This window comes from Lepisma saccharinum, chromosome 8 (genome assembly GCF_977018435.1).
Source record: "Lepisma saccharinum chromosome 8, izLepSacc3.1, whole genome shotgun sequence".
NCBI classification, from domain to species: Eukaryota; Metazoa; Arthropoda; class Insecta; order Zygentoma; family Lepismatidae; genus Lepisma; species Lepisma saccharinum.
In genome coordinates, this window is record NC_139236.1 from 89,215,785 (window position 1) to 89,231,635 (window position 15,851).

General features: G+C 36.5%; 1 protein-coding gene and 1 long non-coding RNA gene across 2 annotated transcripts; both read right to left on the reverse strand.

The window, feature by feature from the left end:
- Positions 1 to 1,721: 1,721 nt before the first annotated feature.
- On the reverse strand, positions 1,722 to 5,336 carry LOC145991639 (uncharacterized). Its single transcript, XR_014442084.1, has 4 exons — positions 5,304 to 5,336; positions 4,572 to 4,672; positions 3,214 to 3,296; positions 1,722 to 1,826 (listed from the first exon to the last, which is right to left on the reverse strand). It is a non-coding gene; the product is annotated as an uncharacterized LOC145991639 (long non-coding RNA).
- Positions 5,337 to 9,562: 4,226 nt separating this feature from the next.
- LOC145991640 (uncharacterized) lies at positions 9,563 to 15,376 on the reverse strand. Its single transcript, XM_083127702.1, has 5 exons — positions 15,063 to 15,376; positions 13,074 to 13,187; positions 12,390 to 12,488; positions 12,147 to 12,265; positions 9,563 to 9,676 (listed from the first exon to the last, which is right to left on the reverse strand). The coding sequence occupies exons 1-5, from the start codon at positions 15,070 to 15,072 to the stop codon at positions 9,650 to 9,652; spliced, it is 369 nt and encodes a 122-aa protein (XP_082983828.1). The 5' UTR covers positions 15,073 to 15,376; the 3' UTR covers positions 9,563 to 9,649.
- Positions 15,377 to 15,851: the final 475 nt, after the last annotated feature.

Sequence of the window (15,851 nt, forward strand, 5' to 3'; positions counted from 1 at the left end):
TACGAACATTTGTTTGCAAAACATAAAAAGGAATCGTATAATAGCGGTTAACCGTCTACAAGGAAAATTCAAGTACTTTTCTACCATTTTTGATAAAGATATGCTTCTGAGGAAACCTTATTATAGTAGGGGATAAAGGAGAGCATTGAGTGTGCTTTTTTTGTCACTACTGAATGGCGGCATACAAAGGGTTATTAAATATAAATCGCGAAATAACAATAGAAGTATACCAGTACCGAAAAGTTACACAGAGACAAAAAATAAATTTCTCAGTATTCTATGTTCTTTACATACCTGGTAAGATGGATTCCAGTCTTAAAATACGTATACACTGAGGATGGCTGAATTCGTGGTGGAGTGGTTAGCATGCTCCTTCATCACATCGTCAATCATCCTTGTCGTATACACCGACTAATGCTGTGCGTTTTGTCATCGCTATGCGCCAGACCTGATTTTTATAAATTACACTGGGGAACAGTGAAATTGCGGCACAGTGTTTGAGAGCTAATTTAGAGCGATTTCATGCTGCTGAATAATAATGTAATAATATATTTCCTTAATTGGCTCTAATTTATGAAATAAATACAACTAAACTAAAATGGCGGAAACATAAGACATACATATAATGAACTTCCAACAACAATTTAATATTTCTTTTTGTGATCACAATCATTATTATTTATATAGGCCTATGATCACAATGTACACAATGAAGTAACAAACTATGTGAAACGTTTTCTATACGATTTCCTGCTGTATTGCTTTTTAGGAAAATCCCTCTGTAAGCTCCAACAGTAGTCGGCCATCATGTGGCGATCCCACCGTCCCTGGTACCTTTCTTCCATTATCCTTACATCCTGATGGAACCTTTGTCCCTGTTCTTCACTAAAATCACAAAAGTTCTCAGGGAATCTGTCAATGTGGCTATGTAGATAATGTATCTTCACACTCATATTAGCTCCCAATTTCTCAACATTTTTCAACATATTTCCAACTATATCGCGGTAGTTTTCTGCTCTGTGATTCCCCAATTGCCTAACAATGCTTCATAAGTTGCCTAGCAACAATTTACAAATAAATAAATAAGTTTCTTAATGGGAATTTCAGCCCATTATCAAATTTTGATATTACCGAGAAAAGCGTGGAGTAATTTTACCTCCTACATTTTCCATGGTGTGTTTATTTTTATAACTGGAGTCAATTCAACTGAACCAATCATACAATTGGCAATCACAGCTGTTTTGTGTGCTGAAACTGTTATTAAACTTTATGCCACAAAATAAAATCTTTTTTTTTGTTCCCCAGTGTTATCTGTTGTTAGCATTTTGTCACATTTTCTCGTGTTCGCTGTCAATCTGTATCGTCGTCGAAGATAAATGATAATGTAACGATTACATTAAGTTGCGTATTCCTATTGATTTATGTGTGAATCGTACACGTTTGTGACTGACATCTTTCGTCTTGTATATTCTTACCTTCCTACCGATTAATCCGCACTTAACAATCCTCATCGCCGCGATTAGCATGAAGTGACAGAAAAGCGACGCTAAATAATAAATGGATGAAGTGAACCAATCTGATTCCCTTGGTGTTCATCGTAAGCGGGATTGACTAAGTATGTAACGTGTGTGTCGTACGTTACATAATATCAGATTATCCACGACAGAACATTGGGTAGATGTTGGCTTTTTTATGTGCGTGTGAGAATAATATTACACATGTTCATATTTATAACGTTTATATTTTCAGTTTCATACATATTAATGTATAATTCCATAAACTGCAACGGTTCCTCATCCAAGTTCTGGGGTACACGTGTCAGGATTCTGCAAGAAAAATATTGTTATGGGTCCTGTATCATATAATAATGGAAAATATATTCTGTTTTGTGTGAAGTTATAACATCCAAATAATATGTTAAAGATATTTAAGCATAATAATACAAGAATATTTTTTGTTTTTTGGCGATATATATTTTGCTCGTTTTCTGTGCATCTATTTTCGACCTAGATAGAATCTTATAACGTTAGAATAGCATCGCGGTGTAATTATTCAAACTCTGTCCCGGTTGTCGCTGGAGCAGACGAACGAAAACAAGTCTCTGCGCAAGTAGTGACACGAAACTGCTCCATCAATGAACATGGGATTGCATGGAGGGGGAAGCGACTGAAGTTACCAGCCTTCCTAGCAACGTGTACTACTTCGCTCTGTCCACTCGTATGCACAACCTTCCTCCAGAGATACCTGAAACAGGATATAATTATTCGTCGGTCGCGTTAGATTCTGATTCGTAACAGTAGAGGGTGGAATTGTAAAAGCAGCAGGAGTGGTTCATTGGAAAGGAAATGCCTTCTCCCGCAGTATTTTTTACCTCAACCCACTCCTACTCTGCTGCTTCCTGGCCTTGAGGTGCAGGCGGGAAGTTCGAACCGCACGGAGCGCTCGCTGGCCTCCACAAGCGCAAAGCGAGATATTGTCTGGCTGCCTTAGGCGAGACCATGGACGGAAATGAGCATGCGCCAACCGGACGTGTTCAGTGGCTAAATAGGGGTGACGGCACTTTGGGCAGGAAGCGGGTTCCTTGAAAATCGTCTGCTATGGAAACTACAATGAAGTTTCAACGTAGTAACATCGCCGCGAAAATACATAGAGAGATGTTTACGAATTATGTAAGGGTTCAGAAAGAAATTAGAGCCATCCATATACTTTATCAGCAAACTGAACATATCAGGAAAGTATTCATCACGTCACATTAGTAGATAACCTTGTTTGTAAACCAGTAGCTTCATTTTAGATCATTCAATGAATTTGATCTCCTTAGTAAATATTACAATTACCACAAAAGTGTACACAGCATTATCAGGATAGTATTTACTAATAATAGTATTATTGTACATAGTATTATAAATATAAATGTAGTAACTGAATGGTTTGTGACATTTTCTAGTACAGGAGGGTGCTTTGTAGAATGTGCAACAAGGGCCAAAACGTTCCAGTTTTCTTTATTCCACTTCGGAACGGTTTCTTGCGAATTGTAAGAGCCATCACAAACCCAACCAGGCAAGCAGTAATAAACACAACAAGCGAAATACCACAGGCTAGTTTGACGAGCTTCTCCCTGCTTCCCTCTCGCGTTTGGAATCGTCCTTTTCAGGTAGTTTAGTCTTCCTTGGCCGGACTGTACTCAAGCCTTCTTGAAAGCAAGTTACTCACCGCACAGTACTGCATATCGTCGCTCATGATACAGACTTTTCCCTTCCTTTCACAGGCACCATCGGAAGGTTGGTTACAAGGCTCTGGAACGAAACACACAGTTGCGATTCAAACAAAGTTGTAGTTGTAATATGACGTCCACTGGCTGTCATCTTACTACGCAGACAAGCTTTCAAAATGTGAGAGTATATCCCTGTCTCGTCCAGGACCCCGACCATACTCCCCGCCGACAATTTTATGTTCAGAGAATTTCTCTGCGGAGATTAACGTGGGTAGATATCTTGATTTTGTTGCACTTTTCAAAATAGCAGATTAACACATTTAGTCAGAAGAATTTGAAATGGTCATCCATTTTTGAATCGGAGCATTCTTTTCCTTCATTTTGGAAAATGAATTCAACTATACTCTATCCCGGGAATCTTTGGAGTAAGGCCGCGCACAAAGAGAAGTTTATTTTTTTTATTAATATCTTGAAATTGAAGTTTTAAATGTATCTGTGGGAAGTTAGTGATCCAGGCGTTCAAACACATTTGATACAAAAGGGAGAAAAGTAACATTCAAAAACGGGACAATTGACGTCCCAGGAGAGATTTTTATGATACACGAGCCATATTACTCAAATAAGGGACTCTCCCCTAAAATCTGGAACGGTTGGCAACCCTGTGCATGAAACTGATTTGATAGTCTATGGAACAAAGTGCCCTCTAAAATAATATGCAACCGAGCTGCCACCAAAAGTAGTGGCAACACTCCTTTTGGTGTTAATGCGGAATTGGCATTGTTTAGCACCATCTTTGGTGCCTTGTTACACCATTTCCTGTCAAACCACACCAAGTATGGAGGTCGTTAACACTCGATTAGGTGTTGTGTTACACCAATTAGGCTGTTACACCACTTTTGATCGCAACTCATTTGCATATATATAGCCTATTTAGTGGCCGCGGTGGCTCAGTCGGTAACTCGTCTCACTACCATGCTAAAGGTCCCGGGTTCGATCCCCGGCCGGTTCAAATCCGGGAACTTTTCTAACGATGGAAGCGGCCCCGGCGCCCACCCAGTGTCGAATAACATGGGTACCTGGGGGAAACCCTGGATCAAGAAAGTGTGGGGCGTTACCCCCACACCCCCTATACGCCTTCATGGTGTCGTGCTAAGCACAGGGGAACACTTTACCTTTTTTTAGCCTATTTAGTGTCGGTGGATGCAGTGTAGAAAGTTTAAGTTTACTAGGTATTATAAAATGAACTAAGAACTTTGCAATCTTTGAATATAAGTTCTGGAGATTCTTTAAAATCTGCAGATAATGTACAGTGCATTAAATATATCTAGAACGAAATGTACAAAATAACCATACTTACGAAGTCTTTGTTCCTTAGTTGCATTTTTATACGCAGCTTCATTTTGCAGAATCAGCAAGCAGGTCATTATGATTAAGCATTTTAACATCTTAGTGGTATCTCTGGAATGATAGTAAGAATGATTTAATTTTTGTTATTTAATGTCACTTTTCTGCCACTTCTGGCTAATCGCGACGATCAGGATTAGTGAAATATGATGAAATTGATGAAGGGGCAATCACAAATAACCCGGTACCCCTGACGTCGTAGCGCGCTGTGCTAACCAACCACTGCGTCACGGAGGTCGGCGATAGCAAAAACAATTATTTTTATCCTTCCCATCCCGTACACATCTTCATGGCAGTATGAAGTGAACAGGCTATAACATTACCTTTCTTTAAAATGTTATTTTGGATTGCTACTTCAATATTTGCACTAGTCATGATTGCAAAAGTAGCGTAGTGTTAATACTTCGTTTTACACTGTTAGAAGTTACCTTACTATTTGTAATATTCTACCGTTGAAATTTAACAGACTGCCTGTCAGTTTTCAAAAACGGAATTCGACCTTTTTTTAAAAAAACTTAAGTTTGCATATTTTAACATGCATAAAGTTACATAAAGATTATAAATTTAAGTCGAGTGTACCATAAGTATATTTCTAAAACTCGGATCATTAACATTAAATATGGCGAACTATGTAATAGCTTTTAATACTTTAAAAACGACCAAAGTAATTTTTAACGGTACTTACATTACAGCAAAAATTGACACAGTTGAATTTCTTATCAAGGCCACGTATGTATCCATTTTTGACAAGTAAGTTTTATGGTACAGTGGGGTCCATGAGTATTACCGTGCAAATTGTCCATGACTATTTTCATTAAAATTTCTCTTACATCCTATATGTTTTTAAGCGATGGATTTTTATGTATGGTGGTGCAGAAGTTGTCAACAGCTTGTTTCGAGTTTTCTTTTAATTCTTGAAGCTCTTATTGGGTCAAATAAAGTGCACGAACATGGTGATGGACAATTTGCAGGGTAATACTCATGGATCCCACTGTACCAGTGCATGGCATGTATTAAGATTTTGTTTTAATATCCTCATGCACATATTTTCGATTTTAGTTTTTTACACGTATTTTTTACTTGGTTTGACTAATTTAGATTTTCATTTGTAGTTAGGCCAACTCCTAAAAAAAATATTGATCTGCGAGGCTAAATTGTAGTATTTACTCTATAAATAAATACCTGCAACTTTTTATCTGTAACTAGATGTCTGTGACTTCCAGAAGAATACATGACATAAGTTAAAGGATAATATGATAGCTTCTCGCCTTTAAAGAAAAAGTAAACATTACAGTGCAACATGGTTATTATTATTATTTTTAAATCATGCTCTCATTATTACAAGTACTTTCAAGTGCAAGCAGGAAATTGTGAATAAAATTATGAATATGCTGGTAAAGAATTTGATACAATATTTACTAATTCGAATCTTTTACATAGCAAATTTCCTGGTGAGACTTGAAAACAAGTAGGCTTTTGCAAAACAGGAATATGGAACTCTTTGGTTGTTTTGTGTTTCTTTAGATTTATTAATGCACGTTGTAATTTCTTTGGTACAATATGTAGAATTATACACTTGAATTCCATTGTATCGAAGGGTATTTGTTTTGAAATAACCACTACTTATATTGTAAATATATTATTGTGTCACATAAATACTTGCCTTGATGTTTGTCGTTAGCTAGCTGGCCGTGGAGAATAATATGTGAATGGTGAAATTCGCTTGTATTCCAAGACTCATAAACGCATTTGTAGACAATTGCGTTCTTACTTTTAAGAAGAATTGGTAGATGTTGCCATTAATAAAAAATAATAAAATGGCAACTTGGAAAGTAATAAAAATGTTCATTGTTTGTGGAATTAATGGCTTATTTCTTCTTAAAATACGTATATTTAGTACTTCGCGCAGAAACATGGAAGGAATCAATTGCTTTCATTGAAGTACTTGGAGCTTTATTTGATTTTGGGCTTAAGCAGATGCTACTTTCGAATGTGTGAGTCCTTTGCCCTCGTGATATTGTCTTGGCCCACCAATCTCCCCTCTCCAATAGGATACGGCTGTGTATGAGAAATTTTCAAAGACCAGTACGTTTTTTAACACGAAGATTGTTTGTAGTCAGGAGAGAGGATAGGAGATAAAGGAAGGTGTTGAGAAAGAAAGAGAAATAAAAAATAAAACACCCTGAGAGAATAAGAAATGATAGAGGGATAGAACTTGAGAGGGAAATTGAAACGAAGAGAAAGATATGTACGAGGGGTGATCAGGAAAGAAATATTACAAGGGTCATTTTGATTGATTGATTTGGTGTTTTAAGTCCACTTTATGCAGAAAGGCTAATCGGGAATGGACCTAAAGTTCAAAGTGGGATCCGAACCACTATGTGTAGTAGTAGAGTCAAGTAAATATATGTGTGTACTGATATCAGCTGTGATGTGTGCTAAGCAGTGATTGTTCAAAATGGCTGAAAATTGGAGAATTAGTCAAGGAAGGAAGGGAGGAAGTGTGGTTTTCCTGTGGGTCAAAATTATTTCGGCGGTCCAGTTTCATAGCGAACTGGTGAAAGTTTATTGTAAAAAAAAAAAAGTAAAAAGTAAAGTGTTCCCCTGTACTTAGCACCACTCCATGAAGACGTATAGGGGGTGTGGGGGTAACGCCCCACACTTTCTTGATCCGGTCGTGAGTGGGGGTGATGTGATCAACACCACGCCCCTGACCGCCTTTACCCCCCAGGGTTTCCCCCAGGTACCCATGTTATTCGACGCTGGGTGGACGCCGGGGCCGATTCCAACGTTAGAAAAGTTCCCGGATTTGAACCGGCCGGGGAATTAACCCGGGGCCTTTAGCATGGTAGTCAGACGCATTACCGACTGAGCCACCGCATTGTGAAGGTGTGATTTCAAGGCAGTATGTATCGATAGGGTGTCGTGCCTTTGCAACTACGCAGTAAGAAGTTCAAAGTGACCCCATCAGCCATAAAAGTTATCTACTGTTTTCTGGGACACTATGGCGTCATACGTCTAACACAGACGTAATGTAAACAATTCTTACATGTTTGCTCCTACAAGCCCAAATATTACACACACACACACACACACATTAATGGAAAGCCTATTATTGAATTAACTTACACTTAATTGTCTTAAATGTATTTTGCTGCTGAACAAATGAGGAGATACATAATATCATCTGGTGGTTTCTGCACCTGATAATGATGGCAATTGGAAGTTTAGCATTTTTGCAAGTTGACATATGTGTTCTCTTAATATACTGTACTAAACTTACTACTGATAAAAAGAACAATATTAGTGAATTTGAGTGATAGTTGATGAATATATAGCGTCCTAGTCTACAATTTTCGCCATGATCGTTTTTTTTCCATACAGTATTTGCACTTTATATCTAATCGCTATAACCTTAATATCAGTTCAGATTATTACTTCTTGAAGTTCTTCATTGTCTCAAAATAATGCACATAATAATACACAGGTAACCAACATTATATTTAAGGTTTGTTGTAGACAGGACCGGGTTAAGGTGGGTGCTATTGATGCTGCAGCATTAGGCCCATTCCTGAAATAGGCCCAGATGAAAACACGAGAATTTTCCGAAAGCTGAGCTGCTTTCTTTTGCCATAGTAACCTGAAAATAAATCTTAGGATGAAATTTGGAGCCCCAATTTCGGACGCCTAGACACAGCGTTACTTATTATACAGCCACTATTATTCTTTGCGCTGTGACTTAACTATAACGTCGTTGTGTTTATTGTTCACCGAAGATTTCAAGCATCAGGCCCAATTTCGTCTTAATCCGATTCTGGTTTTAGATGAGGATATAACTTACAAAATATTTTTAAATTATTTATTTGAAAATATCGTTGAATCTTTGATTAATCTCAAATGTCCATTTTGGCGGTGTAACAGGATGACCTTTTTGGAAGGCGGTCAATTGTTAACGTCTGTTCCACATAATACACTGTGGGGTGATTTTTTTTGTAAGTTAACGAGGCTCTGCCATCTGGTCTCTCAGCCAGTATAATCTGTGGAGCCCTGTTCATGTATTTTTGTGCCTGTCCTTTCATCAATTTCATCTTATCATCATTCATCAACTTAATTTCTTCGCGAGTAGCCAACAGTGGCAGAAGAGCAAAGTAAAATAAATTTAATCACGTATCCATTTTCATTAGTTGTCAGCAGTGGCGTGCAGCCCCCCCAAACAAATTATATTTTGTTGCCATTAGTGCAAAAAATAAATATTTATACTTCCGCTATCTTACTGCGTCACGTTGCGCTGTGTGGAGCTTTCAAATTCACTTGGCGCGCGACAAGCGGTCAACTGGTATATGATGCCGCTTCCCCATCGGGGACTGCCAGTGCATCTCCATGTTAACTCTAACGTGAGCACTGCTTCCGCTTCCCTCCCTGCTAGGCCCTTGTCAATGCTAAAAAACGGACTGCATTCAACGCAACGCAATGTACGGTGGTGCTGGCAAGTGGTAGAAATCGAAAGCTCTCACACTATGACCAGATGGCGGACACCGCGCATAAACATGTGATTACCGAGAGAAACAGTGGCCGCTCATGTAACGCGTCCGTTTCGCTTGTCAGTAATTGCGTGCTAGTTTAAGTTTTCGAAACGATTCAAAGAGTTATTTGTTTCCTGGCAGTAAGTTATACGTATAATCTGGTGTTCTGAATGGTAAATCGTACAAGTAAATATGAATAATTCAATGAAAGACCGCCGCATGGAGTTCATCTTCAAATATAGTTAAGGTAAGGCATTTTTTTTATGAATGCAGTCCTCCTAACAATAAGTAGCATGAGCCGCCACTGGATGTCAGTATTAAATGTTGTGTTTTTACATGGATCCATACACGAGCTACATTATCTTTTGTAAGAAAAGTTTTATCTATTGTACGTAGAGATTTTGATATTAAAACGCAAACGCCAGAACACATAGAAAGGTTTATTTCTCAAGTGCAAGTTAATAGTGTTTATACAAATCGAAGACTTTGTCGAGCATCTTCTATTATGTTACTTCTGTTTTTGCATGCCTGGAAACTAAAAATAAATTGAATAAATAGTTAATCAGCAGTAAAAATACTGACTTTAAATAAACACGTCCTTTCAATGTGATAACTAACTAACTAACTAACTCTCTAGCCTTCTTAATCCCGAAGGTTCATGGCTGCAGCAACACAGGCTTTCCATCTGTCCCTATCCTGAACAAGATCTATATACTATTTTCCATCCCTCCAAATTTTATTTAGATCCATCTCAACATTATTCCTCCATCTTCTCTTAGTCTACCTATACTGCTTTTCCGGATTCTCTGGAGTAGCGACGCGCAGAGGGGAAAGCTTGTGGGCGGGGCCAGACTAGGTGGGGAAGGGTGCGGGATGAAATCAACGAAGTGCTGCGCGTTGTAACGGCCGTAAAGCAAAACGCTTTCTGCTGCCAATTTCTTCTTTTATTCTTAACAATGACCAGTGTATTGTTTTACACAAATAACAAATAATATTGCACGTTTATTTGTCTTTTGATGCTACGAAGAACAGAAAAAAATTAAAGCAAATTTAAACATAAATTTTCAAAAAAAAAATGCAAATAACCACAAACTATGAAACATCATGTATCAAAATGTGTTTTAAAGAAGTCTGAAAAACATGTTTCAAACACTTTGTTTTAAACATTTGTAAAAAAAAAAAACAAAGCCATGTGTTTTAAACTTTTCAAACAAGTTGTTCTCGAACACATTCGACACTATGAGGCGCTCTCCTGAATGCAGAGTTCCCCTAGACTTGCGAGCTGACACGTTTACTACGGAACTACTGGTCCGCGAATGAGCCCCCTCCCGTGGATGCCCCTCCCCTCCGCGCGTTCATTGGACGATGCGCACACCCTTCAACATGCGCACAGAACGCGTTCGCGTTCTCTTACTCCAGAGAATCCGGGAAAGGTATATACTGGTCTCTTATCATTAGGTTTCCCAACAAGAATGCTGTAAACTCTTCTTTCCTCTCTCATTCGTGCCACATGGCCTGCCCACCTAAGTCTTCTTGATTTAATTATTCTAATAATATCTGGACATGAATACAAATTATGTAGTTCTAAATTATGTAATCTTTTCAACTCACCTGTCTCCTCATCCCTTTTAGACCCAAATATTTTCCTAAGGATCTTATTTTCAAATACTCTCAATTTATGTTCCTCTTTCAATGTAAGGGACCAAGTTTAGCATCCATATAATATTACAGGCAAAATTACTGTTTTGTATATTTTAACTTTTAGTTTCTTAGATATTAAATGAGACGACAAAAGTTTATGAAGAGAAAAATAGCATGCATTTTCTGTATTATGTCTGCTTTTTATTTCCTCTTTAATATCATTTTTATTTGTTAGTATTACTCCTAAGTACTTGAATTTGGAAACTGGTTCAAATGAGTTGTTATCAATAATTAGATTTTAATTATTACTTAACACTTGGTTTCGGCCTGTAAGCATATATTTAGTTTTCTCTTTGCTAACTTCCAAACCTATCTCTTTAGCTGCTTTGAAAAATATTTTAGGATTATTCTTAATTGTATTTATATCATCCCCTAATAAGTCTACATCATCTGCATATGCAAACAGCTGAGTCACATCGTTTAAGTTTAGTCCTTCGTTAGTACTTTTACCTTCATAACAGCGTATTCTATGGCAAAATTAAAGAGCAATGGAGATAATGCATCTCCTTGTAAATTTGTCAGACACATTAATACCCACACGAATTTTACTTTGTTTCACTGGTGCATACTTTTATCATATTAACAAGCTTCCTTGGTATTCCAAACTCTACTAATATATTATATAATTTATCTCTTTTGACTGAATCATATGCTTTTTTAAAAATCAATGAATAGCTGTGATATTAGCTCAAACATTTAAAAATCACTCACAATAAATAATGATTTGTTTCAATTAACAAAACATGTTCGGGTAAACGTTTTGGTAACCATAAACAAGAAATTTTATAAACTTGACTAATTTGACAATTTTGAGCAAACATTTTGGCACCTCTAAACAAATTTGCACTATTACCAAAATAATTTGGTTCTGGTGGCCAATCATTTGTTTGTCGCCTATTTAAACAAAGGTTCGACTGGCAGAAACTTTTTTTGGTTATTCCAAACAAATTTCTTACTGTAGGTTTTTTGAATTGGTTGGAAATTAGGTAGTAATTTAAGTCACCGCTTAGAATCCCTCACACTTGTATGTGCTTATATTTTATTCTTTGAACCTTATTGTTAAACAACATAAATGTTGCACAACAAAATACAATATAATAATGCAATTATTTTCTAAAGAAAAACTAAATATTTGTATGTGAGATAACATTACTTGGATACATGTCTGCTTCTGCTAACAAAATTCCGGATTGCAAGTGTCGCTGAGATTAAATGTCAGTAAAATATTACATTATTTCAAACGTACTTTATTTACTAGTTCTACAGTTGAAGAACACAACAAGCACAAACGATGTGGTACTTACCACGCATGTAAGTTTAGCGCTGACAATACTCTTGCGAAACTTATTCTCAACCATTCGACAGGTTTTGCCCAATTCTCTGCATTTCTTCTCTGCCGATTCGGGACAAGTACTGTGGTATTCTGGAATGGAAGAAGCTGGATTAATTATACTCAATTTGAGGGTAAATTGACACAAACAAGCATAGCAAGTGCAATTTCGCTAAGTGATTGTATGTTTTGTCATTGGAGGTAACAGCTGCCTTACCTTTTATTACCCGAAGTGTTTCTGTTTTGTTCTCGTTGAACTTTGGCGAGTGATGGATTTGTGGCCTATTGCCCAGAGCTGTTACGCCTGTTAATTTGGCTGAAAGATAGGAAAATATAATGATAAGCCAGACGATATATAACGTAGAAAGAATTATATTTTAATCAAATTATGTTCTAAACCGTAATTAACTATCTACCTAACAAAAAAGTATCTTTCCTTGATTCTAAATTGATGTGTTGATTATAATCTGTAATTACAGTAATAACTCCCAAGGGAACTCACTATTACTCTTATTTCTAAATTCATTTGTTGAACAGGATTAAAAATTACAAGAAAACTGAATATTTATGTTGATTCTACACATTTTCATAAATGTTTATAAATTTATGTGTTTGACCAGAGTTAAATCGCAAGGAAACTAACTATACTGTAACTCCCAATCATTTTAGATGCCCTCCTTCTACCACTAATTCTAAATAAGGGTACATGAAATCCTAGACCCAACACTCTCGGGTTCGAATCCTGACCGTAGGTGTTCTTTTATGAGTGTCACTTCATCAATGTCATCACATTATTACTCATCCCCATTGCCAAAATAGACAAAATTTTCTCATTGTTTGTTACCAGTTTCAGGACTAATTTACACATCTTATATTTTAGTTACTAAATAAATTTAGTTACGACGGTGTCCGTTCCTCCTTTGAAACTGGTTCTTCCCTTGTACAGATGCTTCGACCTGGTCTTTGGTTGTGTAGATGCATAGTAGAAGCAATGCTAATACTGTGTATATATGATCTGGAAAAAATATGCACAAATTTGTTAATTTTCTTTGATTGGAAATCGTACTATAGAGGAGACCGTCTTGACAACATTAGTTTGGGAACTGAATAAATATGTAATGTTAGATGTGGCATATTTTCGATTACTTTAAGCAATATTTTCACGTACACATTTTTTCACTGTCTCGAATTTTGTTATCATTCAATTAATATTTTTTATGTTTAGGTTATGTTGGTTTAAGATACTAGGTTGATTGATTGATTTGGTGTTTTAAGTCCACTTTATGCACAATAAGGCTAATCGGGACTGGACCTACAGTTTAAAGTGGGATCCGAACCACTATGTGCCTCCACCGGGAGTCGAACTCGGAACCCCTTGATTACAAGGCGACGACGCTACCACTGCGCCATCGGGGATGCCCTTAAGATACTAGGATATATTAGGTTTGGATGTTACAGTTTATGTTAGGGTACGTAGCATTAGGTTTGCTAAGTATCAGATATATACAGATGAAACAGGGACGGTGCAGAAGATGCAATCAACCCCACCCACTTTGGCAGTTTTCTTTCTAATTATCCAAATATCTATCTAACTCTCTAGCATTCTCAAAGCTGAAGGTTTATGGCTGCAGCAACACAAGCCTTCCATCTGTTCCTATCCTGGGCAAGATCAATCCAATCTTAACCGATTTCCTTTAGGTCCATGTTAACGGTATCCCTCAATCTTCGTCTTGGCCTTCCTACAGGTCTCTTACCATCAGGTTTCCCAACAAGAATCCTGTAAACTACTCTTTCCTCTCCCATTCGTGCCACATGGCCTGCCCACCTAAGTCTTCTTGATTTAATTATTCTAATATCTGGACATGAATACAAATTATGTAGTTCTAAATTATGTAACCTTCTCCACTCACCTGTCTCCTCATCCCTTTTAGGTCCAAAGATTTTCCTAAGGATCTTATTTTCAAATACTCTCAATTTATGTTCCTCTTTCAATGTAAGGGACCAAGTTTTACATCCATATAATACTACAGGCAAAATTACTGTTTTGTATATTTTAACTTTTAGTTTCTTAGATATTAAACGAGAAGACAAAAGTTTATGAAGAGAGAAGTAACATGCATTTCCTGAATTAAGCCTACTTTTTATTTCATCTTTAATATAATTTTCATTTGTTAGTATTACTCCTAAGTACTTCCCCACACCCCCTATACACCTTCATGGCGTGGTGCTATGCACAGGGGAGCACTTTACCTTTTTTTTACTTGAATTTGTAAACTTATTCAAATTCAAACGAGTTGTTATCAATAATTAAAGTTTGATTATTAATTAACACTTGGTTTCGGCCTGTAAGCATATATTTAGTTACCCCTTTGCTAACTTCCAAACCTCTCTCTTTAGCTGCTTTTAAAAATATTTTGGCATTTATCATCCCCTAGTTAGTCTACATCATTTGCATATGCTAACAATTAAGTCAGACCATTTAATTTTTTAGTCCTTCATTAGTTTCTTCATTAATTATCTAAAGATAAATTTATATAGTAAATACTTTCCGAGATAAAGACTTTTGTCGGTAACAGCTTGGAGTATTAGACACTGGAACAAACTTATGCACACGTGTTGTGTAATATCCCGGTCAGTATGAGGCCAATAAGAGGACCTCATATTGTTTGCAATAACAACAACAGTATGTTTGAATGTATGCATTCTGTATCATTATTCCTATTTAAAATTCAATCATAAAATTAAGGAACACGAGATTGTCTTACAGCTACACATACATATATGTGTAAATTCTAATTTACATTCCCTGAATAGAAATCTTACACGTTTACATCCCGAGTATTAACTTTATGTAAATGTTAAAAAATAAACATGCAAAACATATACTTACAGTTTCCCATTTTGAAAGTATGCCGATGATGAATATTTGTATATTTCTTATAACCTTGTATTTTAGGACAGAGTACACAACATTCGATTATATAAGGTATTGAAATATGTAGGTTTTGATATGCTTGTTTCAATCATGTTTTCTTTACATGTAGACTGTTTTTTCCATTTCCCTTGTTAACTGCTGCACACACACGCAGAAATCCAAAGGAGATCGAACGCTTTTTTATATCCTGCGATAAAATATTTACATTTCAGTCCCCATTGTTCATTTCTTGTCCTAATCCTTAAACAATCATTCAGATGTTCTCTCAAGATTGGCCGGTTGCTGAATGTTTTATTTAATGCATGTAGGTTGTAGCGAACGCGTAATAAAAATAAATGTTCGGTTGCAGCTTTCGCTCGAACGTAACATTGGTAGATGTTGTGGATTTCTTTAACATTATCTCGCATGGTGACATTTTGTAACAGGGGAAATTAATTTTTTCCAGTATCATTAGGGGGCGTTCCATGTGAATGTGCTCAACGTCAATTTTTAGAATTAAATGAAATGCTCTAACTTACTTGTGAGTGAATAATCTAGACTTGACATTTGCATTTACATTTGCAAGTATTATACATAATTAAGTTAGAAGGTATTTTGCAAATTGTTCGTTTAACTTTTTTATTTACTTGTATTTTCTGTTCATTTCTCCTTAAATGGTTACATTTTCCCTTCAGCTCAACTAGAATATTCAAAGGTCAATGACATTCTCTCTTTGTCTTAAATGATTTAATTTTATCATTTGAC